Source organism: Ursus arctos, unplaced genomic scaffold (assembly GCF_023065955.2).
Source record: "Ursus arctos isolate Adak ecotype North America unplaced genomic scaffold, UrsArc2.0 scaffold_17, whole genome shotgun sequence".
In the NCBI taxonomy this organism is placed as follows: domain Eukaryota; kingdom Metazoa; phylum Chordata; class Mammalia; order Carnivora; family Ursidae; genus Ursus; species Ursus arctos.
This window is the reverse complement of record NW_026622841.1, coordinates 479,041-493,495: the sequence shown is the minus strand read 5'-3', so window position 1 is coordinate 493,495 and position 14,455 is coordinate 479,041. Positions and strand designations below refer to the sequence as shown.

Here is a 14,455-nt window from a genome sequence, read left to right as displayed (position 1 = left end):
TCACGGCCGGCAGTTCGTTGCAGGATTTTATCGTTACACCACTAAATGGTTTTAGGCCACATCGGTGGGGTTTTTGTTTTTTTCAAATGTGTAATTGTGGGAATAAGGATAATAGGGCCCTGAATCCATTTTGAATTGGAGACTAAATATGGTGGGGCTTTTCTTTCAGAACCTCCAGTGCTAAGCTGCAGATGATTTTTTAAGTCAGTCTGTTGTCTTCCCCTGGGTCGTCTTTAGAAATGACCGAAGCTCACATGTCAGCCCCTCCTTGGTCCCGCCAGCCCTAGGCCCTGTGGCCCTCACCCCTGCCCTAGGCCGGCGCCCTTGAGAGAAGGGTCCCGCTGCCTGTGGGGTCTCCGTTTGTTTGTAGGTGGGTCGTGCAGCCTCAGTGCAGAAAACCCGTCATGCATCCGGGTGCGCGTGGCACCTTCTTGGCGCTCCCAGCCGGCCTCTGCTTGGGACAGAAGCCGTGCGCTGGCCGGCCCCTCGGCGGCCTCACTTCCTGCTCTGGCACCACGGCACGCTCTGTGTCCGTCGCGACCGCTGGGAAGATGCGCACATAGCAGACCACGTTGTAGTGTATTTTCAGCAGCAGCGGGAAAATGTCAGTGGTTACACTCGGCGCAGAACCTCACCAGCAGCTCCGATTCTCGTCTTCAGACGCTGGTTTACCAGATGACAGTTGAACCTTGTTTACAGATGTGCTGAATTCCGCTTTTTGCCATTTTGTGAACATTAGCTGGTGTACGTGCTGATCTTTGTTTCATAAAAATGTTTTCTCCAAACAAGTTTCCTCAGTGCTACTTGTTTAAGGGAGTTGCTGAGCCCGGGGGAACTCTGGGGAGGGGCCGCTGGCACTGGCGTCCCCTGCCGTCTTGGCCGCCCTGCAGACACACCCTCAGTGTCAGGTGGGGACAGTGACTGCGGCGCTTGTTCATGTCAGAGCGGATTGGAATCTTACCGAGAAGTGAAAGTGTTCGACACAGCTTCTGGCATTCTGAGAGAGGAAACTTAGCCTGCAGGCCTCCCGTCTGGCTCCTCAGCAGCAGGGGTGTGGAGGGCGAGGGCGGTCTTGGGCTTGGACCTGGTGAGCACTAGGCTGTGCCGTGCGACCCAGGTCCCGCGCGCCCTGCCAGGGAGACCGCAGCTGCGTTTGGGCGCTGACGCTGGGCGCCCTGGCTGGTGGCGGCCCGAGCCGACCCCCCACCCCTGCTCCTCTTCCAGGGTTCCCCGTTCTTGGGGAGCACGGTGGGCCACACGCCGCAGGGTTTAGAAATCGGAAGCTGAGAAGCAGGGAAGAGAACGTGCATGGCCAAGACCATTTACGACGGGGTCCCTCTTGTCTGCAGTTCTGTCCGGAGCAGAAAAGGTCCCTGGGAGCGACAGCAGGCAGCCGAGACTGGACAGACAGTCCCGTGTCCCTGGCTGCTGGGTGTGGCTGAGCTGGTGATGCAGCAGCCGCGGGTCGTCTCAGAGCAGCTCCGTGCCGGGCCACATGGGGACGTCCTGGACAGAGTGTGCCCCTGACAGGAGGGACACCCCGGTGTCAGAAGGTGCTGTCGCCACGTGTCCCCTTCTGAAATGCCCACACGTCCGGGTGGCAGGAGACGCACTCCCAGAGTGCTGCTGGAAAGCAGGCACACTGCCTCAGCGGACACCGGTCCTGGGGCCCTGCTCCGTGAGCTTGAAGAAGTGACGCTCAGTCCCGCATCCGCTTCGCTGAGTCTCCTGCGGTGTGCCGCACTCGCGCAGCTCTGGATCGGGAGGAGAGAGCAGACCCCGCAAGACGAGGAGCTGTGTGACGATCGTGCCTCACGTGCAGGCTTCAGAGAGCACCCCCGTCTGCAAGGCAGGGACCCCAAGGTCTTATCATTAGAGTAGAAGGAAGGACGGAAGGGAGGGTGAGGCTTGTAGGAAATTTTGAAATGTTTGGAGAGAATCCCAGGAAGCTTCCTAAAAACTGGAGTGGGTTGTGATAGAAAGGGGTCATGTTTCCACCAGCAGCATGTCAGACTGGTTTTGTTTTCTAGCGGCCCTTGTTCTTTTGAGATAATTCAGGGTGGATTGCTTTTCCAGAGTCATCCTGGTTTCTGTAGAAATTTGTACATATTGGCGACCTGACTTAGGTGGCCTGCTTTTTGTGCATTTGTTCTTGGATTTATCAAGAACATTCAGTTGAGAAACAAAATGTCGTTTGTATGAGTTCCTTCAGTGGTCTGTCTGGCAAAAACATTTATTTTAAATACAGTTAGGTCCTAGGAATTGTGAGACCTACCTCAGGCCCTCTGGCATAATTCTGTACACGTCAGGCAGTTCTCTTACTAGTTCAGTAAATGGAGGGTCCTGGGAATTAGGATCGAGAAATGTGAGCTTACTCAGCTGTGTCACGGCGGGAGGTCCCCGCCCTGCCCTGCCGCCCCTGTGCTCACCTGTGCAATCACTCCATCTTACTATAGTTGTGTTCATTGAATCCGCCAGAGGGGGCTCTTCCGACGGGCTGCAGTCCGCCTTGACAGGTGCTCCACAGCCAGGGTGTCCCGCAGCGTGTCTTTCGGAGGCCCTGTGTGTGGGACCAGACGCCTCTCCCAGCCCCCAACAGCCGCAGTCCTCTTTGTTTCTGTCCCTCCTTTGTCCTGCTGCCAGAGTATCTCTGTAAACGCAGCTCAGCTCAAGTCCCTAGAGGCATGTCTCACCAGTGACGAGGTGTTTTGGGTGCTGCAGGGCCTGCCCCTGGCCTGTTGTCCTTGTCATGCACCAGGCATTATGCTGGCATCTCAGACCAAGCATCCTTGCAAACCAGGGTCTGAGACAGACTCTTCTGTGCACTGTTCCCAGAGAGTACTGACAGCACTGCAGCCCCCCTACCTCCATCCAGGGGTTTGCTTTCTGCAGGCTCGGGTACCTGCGGCCAGCCCTGCTCCAGAGGCTGGGGGTCGTCCTCCGGACGTATGGTCAGACGGTCAGTAGCGGCCTCCTGCTACATCACACGCCCACATCCTTCGCCCCCTTCGTGTCTCCACAGGAAGAGGAAGGGTGGGCGCGGCGTGGTGAGAGGCGGTGCGATGCCCTGAGCGAGCACGTTCGCACGCGTCTTACAAGCAGCGTGTCGCTGTGATCGTTCTGTTTTACTACCAGTTACTGGTGACCTTTCCCTGTCGGCCCGGCTTTGTCCTGGACACGCACTTACAGGGCTCAGGCGTCCACTGGGGCTCTGCAGCACAGCGTGGGTGACGGAGGGACTGCCGTATATGCACGTCCAGGGTGATTATTTCAGTTTTTAGTCCCGTTGGTGCCAAATGGTTACACTTTGTGGATCGTGGTTCACACCAAGAAGAGCTTTTTGCCGAGACTCCGTGACCACGATCACCGCTTGCTGTGGTTCAGACAGGCGTTCACACCGCGGACAGCAGTTTCCTCCTGGCACAGAGGCAGGTTCTGTGATGCGCAAGGTGGCGAGCCTTGTTTTGTAGTGTGGCTGCTTTGGTTGTGTCAGAGTTGTAGGTTTGCCTCAGATGAATAAGCACCATCTGTAAGCACAGTGAACGCACGCCTCGTCTCCTGCTTGAATACGGTGACACCCTTCTGGAGAGGAGGTGGGGTCTCCGGCGTGGGTGTGCCGTTGTCTGGAGAGTCAGAGGTGATCCCACAAAACGCACGCGCACCCGCATCCGTCCACGCGCACAGCTTCACTCGCTCGATCGGCTCCCAGAGGGTTCACACGGTGCTGGGGAGCTGCCCGGTGGCGGTTTCGGCCGGGTGCCGCACACCACCACGTTTTCCCTGTGGCTTCGAAGCTGTACTCGGTGTGGGACTCGTGCGTTGGGAAAATCTTCACACAGTTGCTCTTCCCACCCCTGATGTCAGGTCTGCCCCGTCTGGCAGCAAATACTGTTTTGCAATTGTATTTGGAATAAAACAGGCACATTTTCTGTTGGCTTCAAAGTGTTGAGATGAAGCAGGTTTATTCCAGAAGCTACTGCGGACTCCAGCTTGGGGGAGGGGGCGCACGAGGCGTGGCTGCAGCCCTGTCGTAGCTCGTGCTGCTGTTGGTAACGCGTTCATACTGTTTTGCCCAAATTATGGTTCTTAGGGTTAGGGGCGTCTTCAACACCGTGGGGGGTTTTTCACAAGGCGTCAGCTCCCAGAGGCGGTATGTTTATTGTAGCGTGGTGTTCCCAGGGGTCAGGTTTGTTCACGTGTGTTTACGTTTTGGGCAGACACACAAGGAACGTACAGAATGGAGTTCTCGCCACGTTTGTTCACAGGCTGATGAGCAGTTTTCGTGTGGGATGCGTGGGCTGTGGCTCCAAAATGAAAGAAGGGGTCACCCTTCAAGTTAAAACGTGCAACAGTCTGTTCTGAAGGGGAAGAGTTGACTGTCACGTTGCTTAGAGTCAGGTCAGGAGGTGAGGCGTCAGCCGTAAGTGATGAGAGGGACCAGCGAGCGATGCTGCTCGCACACGTTGGAGAAGGGCAGGGCAGCGTCTCGGCGGGAGGAAGAGCAAACCGTCGCTAACCCGTGCCAGCCCAGGTGGGTCACCCCCGCCACAGCCTCCCCCAGCCTCCCCTGTACCTGCAGCTGACGTCCACGGAACAGAGAGAGGAGGGCCCCACTCGGTCAGCAGACCTTGCAGTTCCTGATCAGGGTCGTGAGTCCAAACCCCACGTGGGGCCTAGAGCTTACTTTTTAAGGAAGGAAAAAAATAAAAGAGCAGACAGGTTCCTGAGAGTCAGCATGGGTGCAGCAGGGAAGAGTGAGCGTAGTCGTGGATTTTCTGGCATTTTCCAAATTCTGTGTCCCTAGCTCTTGCCCTTCCTTATTTGGAGGTGGGGGCATCTCTCCCCCAGCTCTGCCCTGGGGCAGGCACCCAAAATGCAGAGGGTCTGGGGACAGGAGTCTGTGGCCCAGAGAACATGGAGGCACCTTTCTCTGCCTGTTTGTCCCGTGGGTAGCCCCAGCCCTACCATACTGTGCAACCGCTCCGGGGCTGTCTGAGAGAGGGGCACCCCAACTCTGTGTGGGAGCCAACCCAAGCCCCAGGCTCACCTCCGAGAGCAGACGTGGAACAGATCCCAAGAGGCCGTGGAACAGACAGCATCACAAAGGCATACAGTTCATGTTGCAGTCCACAGAAGGCGAGGCAGAACTTTTCCTTACCCACCCTAAGCAGGCTGATCGCCCGCTAGAACAGACCCGCGTTCTCCAGAAGCTCAAAGAGGATGTCCTGTTGGAAGTGTCCAGGCACAATCTGAGCGAGTGGCAGCAGACGCCCACCCCAAGCCAGCCCAGATGTCGGGGTTATGAGACCAGCTCTATAAGAGCTGCTCGGTGGCTGTGCTCCCTGGGCAGAGGCGTGCAGCCTTGTGGGGAGTGCGCACGCTAAAGAGCAGGCAACAGGGATTTCAGAGCTGGGAAAGACACACGCTAAGCAGAGTCCCTGACGTTGCCCTGACATGCCCCTGATAGAGTGGAGGCCGAGAGGAAAGAGCCCATGAAAAGTGCTGCAGAAACTACCCTGAAGACAAGCCAGAAAACAGATCGGGGGCCGTGGTCAGAGCCACGGGGATGTCCAGTCAGCATCCGCTTGCGCGCACGTGTGTGTGCGTGCGTGGTTGGAATTCCCAAGAAGGGGAGGACATTGGTGTGGGACAGATACTTGGAGGAATGATGGCTGAAAACCTTCAGAACTTGGTCAAAAGCATACGTTTACTGGTTTCTGATGCTGCAGACCAGTCTGGCCAGTCGTAGAATTTCATAAAGCAGAGTGACGTCCACACTCTGTGTCTCCTCTTGGCTCCCGTCTCCCCAGGACCACAGCACACTGTGTGGAGAAGCTTTGCATTCGAGGAGGGCCTTGCGAGTGAAGGGGCCCCTGTGTGCATGTTCGGCAGGGGTGCAGGGACGGCGTGTGGTAGGACTCAGTGTTCACTGGCACACAGATGCCCAGAAGAGACTGCCGGAGGTGGTTCAGAGAGTTATTTGAGGCTTGGTCACATGAGTCTCTAATCCTAGGTGTTATGTGCACATTTTATGAGCAGTAAGCGCTTGTAAGGATTTAATTGCTTGCTTTCCTGTCGGCCTGCGTGTCTTCCTGTGTCTTCAGCCCCGTCAGTGGTCAGCCGTGCCGTGCAACCTCATTTACACGTGTTCGTCCTGAGCAGCCTCGCGGTCGTGCCGCCTGGGCTTTCTTCCTCCGACGGTAATCAGGCACGGACATGGGGCGGGGACACCTCCGTAACTTGGCCAAGTGACCCTTCTGTTCACATGCTTCTGTTTGGAGCTGGTACTGTGGACCAACAGATACATTTGTAACATTCAGGGATTTACGTGGGTTGGCAGGCCTCCCAAAGTTATTGTACCAAAAAGCCGCCACGAGAATTCTTGTGTGTCTTAGAATGGTGTTGTGTTTTGTTTTAGTAAGCAGGCAGCTCTGCAATCGATGTTACGAACTTTTCAGATATCTTGAGATAATTAACATATATTAGCCTTTAGAAAAAATGCTTGAGATTGAAGATAATATGTGAAAACAGCATTTTAATAGGAAAGTGAAATGGGGACACGTCCTAATTTATTTCTCGTGTCCTAGAGTGCCTGTCCTGCAGGCTCGGCCAGCTCAGTCTGTGCAGGAGGCCATGGCCGAAGGAATTACGACAAGCCCACTGCTGGCCCGAAGCCACGGCCATCAGCACTGTTGCCCGAGTGTTTTCTCGCTGCCTGCAGGCTCCCAGGCCACTGCAGCAGAGGGAGCAGCAGGCTTTTTCTCGGCTTTGCTGTGAGTTTATAGGTGTGGGTGGACTTGGGCAGCAGTGCATCTGTCCCCTTTTCTCCGCGTCCTCCTTGGAGAAAGTAATCTCTAACGTGTCTAAACACATTTCCAGTTTAATCAAGGGAGAAGGATGCCTGTTACAGGGAGTGACTGGGAAGTTTGCTTTTCCAGCCCGGGGTGCGTTTCTGTTCCCTCTCACCATTCCCCGCTTAGCTGTCTTCCATCTCCACAGGCAGAGGCGGTGAGGAGTCCATAATCCCCATGGCCCTGCGTCTTCCAAAGTGAGGCGATGGGAATGTTTTCCAGTGCATTCGATGTGATCCGTGTTGGCCCTTTGAGAGATTTCAGTCGTTAATTCAGTATAAAATGAATTTTGTTTTTCTCTTCACGTACTTTTAGATTTTTCCTTAAGATTCTAAAATTTTTACCCTAACATCTTTTAAATATTATTTAAAAAGTAAATAATTTGTTACACATTACTGGTTTTCAAACAGCTGGGTTACCTTTGTGTAAGAGAAGGCCCTGGAAAGATGTCTTTTGTTCTGAAACAGATCCTTTCATAGGAGTAAAGCCGAGTGAGGAAGAGCCAGCGTAAGCGTAATGTAGATGTGGCCAGACTTTAATGTGTGTCCACGGTTTGAGTTTGGCCGTGCAGAATGTTGTTCTGAATCTTCCGAACAGCTGGCCCAACGAACGTGTGCGTGGGTTAGGTGTCCGCTGATGCGAGCGACCGGACTCCTGCTCGCAGGCAGTGCTGACACTTTCCCGGTCACTTCGCGGTCTCTGAGAGGCTGTGGTTGTGTACTTTGGTGGTCACGTTTAAAATAACTGATTTTTTCAATTCTTTTTTTTTTTTTTTTTGTCTTGAAAAGGTATGATGCAGAGTTAAAGGCCTGAAGTATTTTCAGAGGAAAATTTAAAAGAATATTCTAATAGGTTTGCTCATCAACATAGAATAAATACAACCAATTAAGTACAGTGCTGAAGTGAGAATGCCCTAACTTCTTACTAAACTCTGTGCTTTCTGTTAAATGCATTTGGCTTAGGGGCAAACCCTGTGTGTAGTTTAAAGCCCTGACAGTGACGTGATGATTATGCTTCACTGACGTGGCTGTTTCTGTATTCTCACTGAGGTCAGTGTGGGAGTGACTGATGCCCTAGGGTCGAAGCTGCTCTGCGTTGGGACCCCCCTCCCTTTATCCATCAGAGGCTTTGTAACTAGGTGTGCCTGTGCCCTCGCGGTCCATGCAGAGCAGCTCATGGGGCCTGTGGGGGTGCCCCATGCTGAGGAGGCGAGGAGTGAGCGGCCCTGTCCCTGAACGCGCTGAGGAGCTGGCGGGGGGCGGGGCGGGAGGCCATGCACTTGGCCCTTTGTCAGGAGGGGCTGCAGCTGGCCAGCTCTGCTGGGAGCTTCCTTAGAGGGCACCACCCAGTTGTCCATGGGAAGAAGTCCGTTTTTGTGAGTTAAAAACATCTGTCTTTCTTCCTTTCTGCGTTTTCTGAAATAAGCTGAAAACCTGGTCTTTCTGAATTAATGGATTTTTTTAATTGAATGTTTAAGTTGCCATAACATCCCTGTAGTTCCAAGTTCAAAACGCCTGAAAGCCGCTGTGAGTGCACCGTCAGGGTTCCCACAGACAGCTTTCACCTTGGCTGCAGCCAGCCCAGCTTCCCTGCAGCGTGTGGGCTGGCATTTGGGAAAACGGTGCCCTCACACCTGGTGGCTCTTAAGTCCCTGTTGCGAAGTGGACCGACAGAAGGCCGTGGAGACTCGTCTGTTCTTGCCCAGTTGTGTGGGGGTCACAGCGAGCAGCTCTGACACCACCTGCACTCACACACTCCCCCTCATCAGACGCCAGGCACACGGGGGGGGTCCCGGCCTGTCACCCCTGCGGATGACCAGCCAGCTGTGAATCACGGTTCCCGCAACCCGCTGCTGGGGCTCCATCCTTTGCCAGGGCTGCTCCCGCACTTACTTACTTTCAGTGGCTTATTATGTAATAAGGAACATGACAGACGCGGGTGAATAGCCACAGAGCCACACAGGGTGAGGTCCACAGGGTCCCGAGCACAGGAGTTTCTGTCCCCGTGGAGCTGGGGTGGGCCACCCTGCCAGTATGTGGAAGCGCCCAGAGCCCCGTACTCAGTCTCCAGCCCCCTCCCCTCCCTGGAGGAAGGGGGTGGGGCTGCAGGCTCCAGGCTTCTGCTCTGGCTGGTCTCCTGACCAGTGACCAGCCCTGTCCAGAGCCCACCTACACTCGCCTCAGTGGAAAAAAATGTGTCACTGTCCGCTGGGAAAATGCAAGGGGCTTAGGAGCTCTGAGTCAGGACAGAGGGACAGAGACCAATAAACACATCTCAGTTTACTGTTCTACAGATCAGATAATCTTGTTACATAACGATCTACTCCGAGGTCATAAAGACTTACTTATGTTGACTTATAGGATTTTTGACATTGTTGTTTGCTTTTTCTGCGTATATATTTTGAGGGGAAAAAACGTCTCCAGCTCTGATGCGTGCTACCGAGGACTCAAGGAATGCACGAGTTAGTGTGGTCGCTAGTGTCCGCCTCGCACCTTTTTTAAATAAGTCGATGTTAACGTCCTGAAAGGTCGTTAGGCACTTCTCAGGGTACATACATTTGGGGAAGTTACAGAGGCCTTGAAGCAGAGCTTCTGAGCCTGGGAGTTACTTCTGTGAACGTCTGCTGTCCGGGCTTGACCACCCAGACCACACGCGCTCTACGAAGAGGCTGGCTGTACTGCCGTGTACTGCGGGGTCCCCAGCCCACCCACCTGATGGAGGACCTGCGATTTTTCTGTCACACATTGAGTTAGAACAAAGAAAGATCGCAATGTCAGTTGTGCCAGCAGGACATTGCTTCTTGAGAAAAGAGCAGTGTTCCAAAAATGTCACCGGAGGTGCCCAGAAATCCAAAGCACTGGGGACATTTCTATCCTGGTGCAGTGGGTAACCTCCCGTGCCTTATTTTCTCCTTTCTGCCTGATCTCTGTTGTTCTCCAGTGTCTTTGTTAGAGGACCAGGGTGAATTTGAGAGAAAGGCACAGAGACCGAGGTCTGACAGGTGGAAGGCCGACTCTAACTCCATCATCTGTGTCCAGGCACACCCCAAATCTGATGTAACGGCCCCTTCTGACTGAACGGGTATTAGGAGCTATGCTGGTGGGAGAGCCGCAGGAGCCTCCCTTGGTGGGCATCCCTGGGGGCCTGGGGCCCTGGCGCTCGGCCTCCAGAAGCAGGCCTGCCCTGGGCTATAGGGGGGCGGGGAGGGTCGACTCTCGGGCCCCTGGCTATTAGTTTCCATCACCCTCACTTGGCATGTCCGTGAATGGTTCAGCATGAGGCCTGTGGGAAAGAACAAGCACCCCGGACATGGCTGGGACCCCGCCGGCAGCAGCTGCCCCCACCCCAAGACTCCAGAGCACGTCCTGATAGCAGTCGTTCTGTGTGGCTCATCGATCATGAGCATTGTAACAGAATCCTCTGATTCTTCACCATAAAGTTCATTCGCACACTAGCAAGAAAACCCCCATTAGAATCATGCCGCCAAGAAGTGACCGTCCGGTTCTCCGGGTTACCTGTACCAGGGTCACGTGTGGGGTCCTGGGATCCCAGGAGTGGCGGCCTGGGCCTTCTTGGCTTTCCCTCTTCCTCCTCGTGCACCTGCTCTGTGCCCCTTGGTGCCGTGCGGCTGGAAGGGCCAGGTGGCCGCAGACCCTGGGACTCGGCCCAGGGCAGGACTAGACGCGCAGCCCGTGCACTGAAAGCATGTGCATGTGGTTGGGACCGGCCGGGGCCACGGGACATGGGATGGGAGGTGGGTGTGTTCCTGCACTGACTGTCACTCACCCCCTGCCAGGTGGATGACATCCTAGGAGAGGGCAGTGACGACAGCGACAGCGAGAAGAAGAGGCCAGAGGAGGAGCGGCAGGAGCGGCCCCCACCCCGGGAGCCCCAGGCCACGCTGGAGGCCATGCCGTGCAGTGAGAGGACCACCGCAGGCAGCCGGGGGCCCAGGTGAGGGGGCGTGCCGGGGGGAGGGGACAGGCCAGGTGATGGCTGCAGGTGTGCTGCAGTCACAGAACGGAGTCCTCAAGGCTTCGCATTTTCAGAAGGTTTCGTTCACGGTGATGTGAATTCTTATCGAAGTCTTCGTGGTTTCAGTTACTCCTTGTGGAAATCTAGCTGTTCCCCTTGGGAGAGCGCTTCGTGCGTGTTGTTAGTAGGAACCCCGCAGGAGCCGCGGTACCCAGCCCTGAGCCGAGGGCAAGGCAGCACCGTGGCCAGCACATCGTGGCACAGCTCCCACTTTCCCGCACGCCCTGCTGTGGTGGTCCGCGGCCCCCGTCAGTGGGTGGTGTGCGCTCTGGCCGCGCCAGCCTCCCCACCAGCGCTGACCGTGTGACCGAGTCCTCTCCTGGACTGGATGACGTGCTAGGATTCTCCTCTGCAGCATCTTTTTGTCTCACTTGGATTTGATAATCACCTCATGTTGTCTTCGCCCAGTTTCCTTCTTTTTTGCCACTAAGTCTTCCCACCCCAGCGGCTCAGTTCAGTCCCGCCCGAAGCCAGAGCTGCTGTCCCTGAGTGTCCCTGAGCTGCATGCTGGGACTGGCCTCACCGCCTCCAGGTTACAGTCACTGCCTCCCAGCTCCAACAGTTCGATCTTTGTTCTCTCATTTTGGTGGAGTGGGTGCATCTTCCAGAAGCTTCCGGGGACAAACTTTGCGCATCAGGAAATGCCTTCTTGTCGCTGGCCGGACAGTGGAGCAGGGGGCACAGTAGTCCCGGGAGGAAGCTGTGTCCCTCGGAAGTGAGACAGCGTTGCTCCAGCTCTGTCTGCACACAGTGTTGGCGGGGGCCCCTGCCATCTGCCGCGGTGAGGACCTCTCCCCCTGCTTCTGCCCCGCGTGCCGTGCAGGGTTGATGCACTGCCCGTCAGAGCCCAGGCTGCTCACGCCAGGCTCGGGTGCTTCAGCAGGACACCCCCCCCCCCAACCGACCTCCGTAATGAGAAGCGAGCAGACGCGCGTCCCACGTGTTGGGTTTAAGAGCCATGTCTCAAGACCTCCTCCCAGCCACGCGGTGGGCCGGCCCTCGAACCTCCCGGCCTCAGTTTCCTCTTCTGAAACAGGGGCATCGGTGGTGCCGCCTCGGGTTGCTGCGGGTCAGCCAGTGAATCGGGGCCGGCACAGACTGCACACGCACGTGCTCGCCCTGTAATTGGGCTCTCCCTCTGCGTGGGGGCTCTTTTCTTGAACCACGGAGTCCGTTCGCAGTCCGTCTGGTCTGACCCTAAGACGTGCCGTGGGTGAGTAAACACCTCAAGAGTTCGGTGTACTTGAGCAGCGCAGTGACAAAACAGGATTGGGCTGGAGATTCTAGCAGCAGACGGAGAGAGGGCAGAGACTCGTGGCTCCGTGCGTAGGATTTTACTCCGAGAAGGGAAGCAGCCGTGCAGCCGTGCTGTGGAGCAGGAAGACGTAGCCGCCTCCCGCCGTGCTCTCACCGTCCTGCCCTTCATGCAGCAGAGCTTTCCAGAGCGGAGGATGCAGTGCCGTTTGGTTGTTTGAGGAGCCAGTTGTTTAAAATTCCGCGTTGGGTGATGATAAGCCTTGCACAATCGTTGTGCTGGGCTGGGTCTTCATGTCTGTGCAGGGGTTCCCCTAGGGTCTCTGGGAGCCGGCCTCCCACCCACTGTGAGAACCTGGACCCACATCCAGGTGCTGGCTGGTGCGTGGGACGCGTGACGTCTCCTTGCTGATTTGTAGCGTGCTCTGGTTCTGCTCTTGTTTTCTCTGTCAAGTAAAACATTCAGGCATTTCTCACTGAGACTCAGAGAGGCCTGGCCAGAACCCACTGGGAGTGTCCTCTCTTCGAGGGGCGGTGGCTGCAGTCGTTCGGCAGACTGAGGCCCCGTGCGCCACCGAGCCCAAGAGTGCACATCGAATTTTGTTTCTTCATTTTTACTGGTTCGTGTGCCCGCCCACAAACGACAGGCACCAGGGCTTGTCGGAAAGAGTTTTCCTGTGATGTGGTTTGGGTGCTGGCCTTCTGGACTGGAGGCCAGGGGAGCAACGTGGTTTTCGTCCCAGGGGCTGGGTCTCCTGCATCTCTGTGGTCAGCCTGCATGGGGCGGGGACATCCAGCATCCAGCTTGGAAGTTTCTCCTGGTCTTGTGGGGACCGTCGTCTAAACAGGAGGTGCCAACATAGCAACAAGATGCTTGAATTCTCCAACATGTGACGGTGGGGGTGGGGGTGGGGGCAGCAGAGCACAAGCAGGACCGAATGTGGGGCTGAGCCACCATCCCGCACCCGGCATCCTGGGAGCCACACCTGACGGTCCTGAGGCCAGGTGAGCAAGGCATCCTCAGACTTTGCTCATGCTTCGCTTGCTGCATGGGATGTGCTCTCTACCTCCCACAGAGCTGGCTTCCGCTCGTCCCTGAGCCTGGGGACACTCACGGTGCTCCTTCCCACCTGCCTTCCTCTGCTTCTCCTGAACTTCATACGTGGGGCCGTGGCGCGAGCTTCCTGGTGTCTGGGTTTGCCCCACGGCTCAGACCCTTGACCCCAGCAGAGTCGGGTGCAGTGGCTCCCCTCAGCCATCGCAGGTGACTGCAGTTTGCGGACCTTGTTTCCTTCTGTATCAGAGAAGTTGGCAGGTGTGCGTTGCTGGTTGTATTTTATTCTTGTTCACGGGGACTAGACATGGAAGTGAGCAATGATGGGAACGCAGGGCCGGCTCTCCACATGAGCGTCTGTTTGGCAGCACCTCTTGCCGAGTCTGCGTGGCCAAGCTCCTCGACGGAATCTTCATGTGCCAGAACGGTCCGGCCGGTCACTAGGCACACAGAGCCGCACTGGCCGGGGAGAGGCCAGAGCCAGCCGCTACAGCACAGGAACCACAATGCCTGTTTCCACTCATGGAGAAGAGGCGGGTGAGAGAAGCTGCCGGTGAGCGTGGCCCGACCTCGGAGCTCACAGAGCGACTCCCACGTGGCCACTGTGAGTATGCTTCCGGCACCGAGGGAGCTGCACGGGGGACTAGGAGCAAGTGGATGGACGACATTGCAAAGTGCAGCAGGGAAATGAACGTTCTCCAGGGGCCCGAGGGCCGAGCCGAACCTCAGAGGGAAGAGTTAGCAGTGTAGCGCGTGGCTCAGACGCGCGGCAATGTGCACTCACGTGCCCACAGCGGGAGCCAGAGGAGCGTTGGAGGGGACGGGCAGAAAACCTCCCAAATTGGATGGAAGGCATTTTCACACATCCCGAAAGCTCGACAAACCCCGAGCAGGGTCAGCGCAGAGATCCACACCCAGACACGTCGTGGTAAAGGTGCCGAAAGCCGGAGACAGGGCACACGTGGCCAGCACCCGCCCAGAGCGCCTGCAGGACCGGCAGCCAGCTTATCGTCAGAGACCGTGGCACGCTCAGGTGTTCGAGAAAAAACCATCAAGCAGGCAAAACTCTGTCAAAAGTGAAGGTGCGATGAGGACGTTCCCGGCTGGGAACTGAGAGAGTTCCTTGTGAGCGAGCTTGCCTCATGGGAAATCCCAAAGGGAGCTCTTCAGCCCGAAAGCCAGGGACCCAGACAGCTCAGAATCATGCAGACAGCAGAGAGCACCATGTAATTATCAGGCAGCGTGAATTTGTGGTTTTCTT

The 14,455-nt window shown here is 56.2% G+C and overlaps 1 protein-coding gene across 3 annotated transcripts in view; it reads left to right on the top strand.

Annotated features, from left to right (window-relative positions):
* The window catches only part of CTDP1 (CTD phosphatase subunit 1), a 54,954-nt gene that overhangs the window by 33,932 nt on the left and 6,567 nt on the right, over nt 1-14,455 (top strand). For 2 of the 3 annotated variants that reach the window (XM_026496515.4, XM_026496517.4), the window contains exon 12: nt 10,648-10,805. In XM_026496515.4, the coding sequence (XP_026352300.3) occupies nt 10,648-10,805 (158 nt within the window). Of the gene's footprint in view, nt 1-10,647; nt 10,806-14,455 lie in introns of those variants that run through there. The other variant, XM_057313316.1, reaches the window with a different exon arrangement.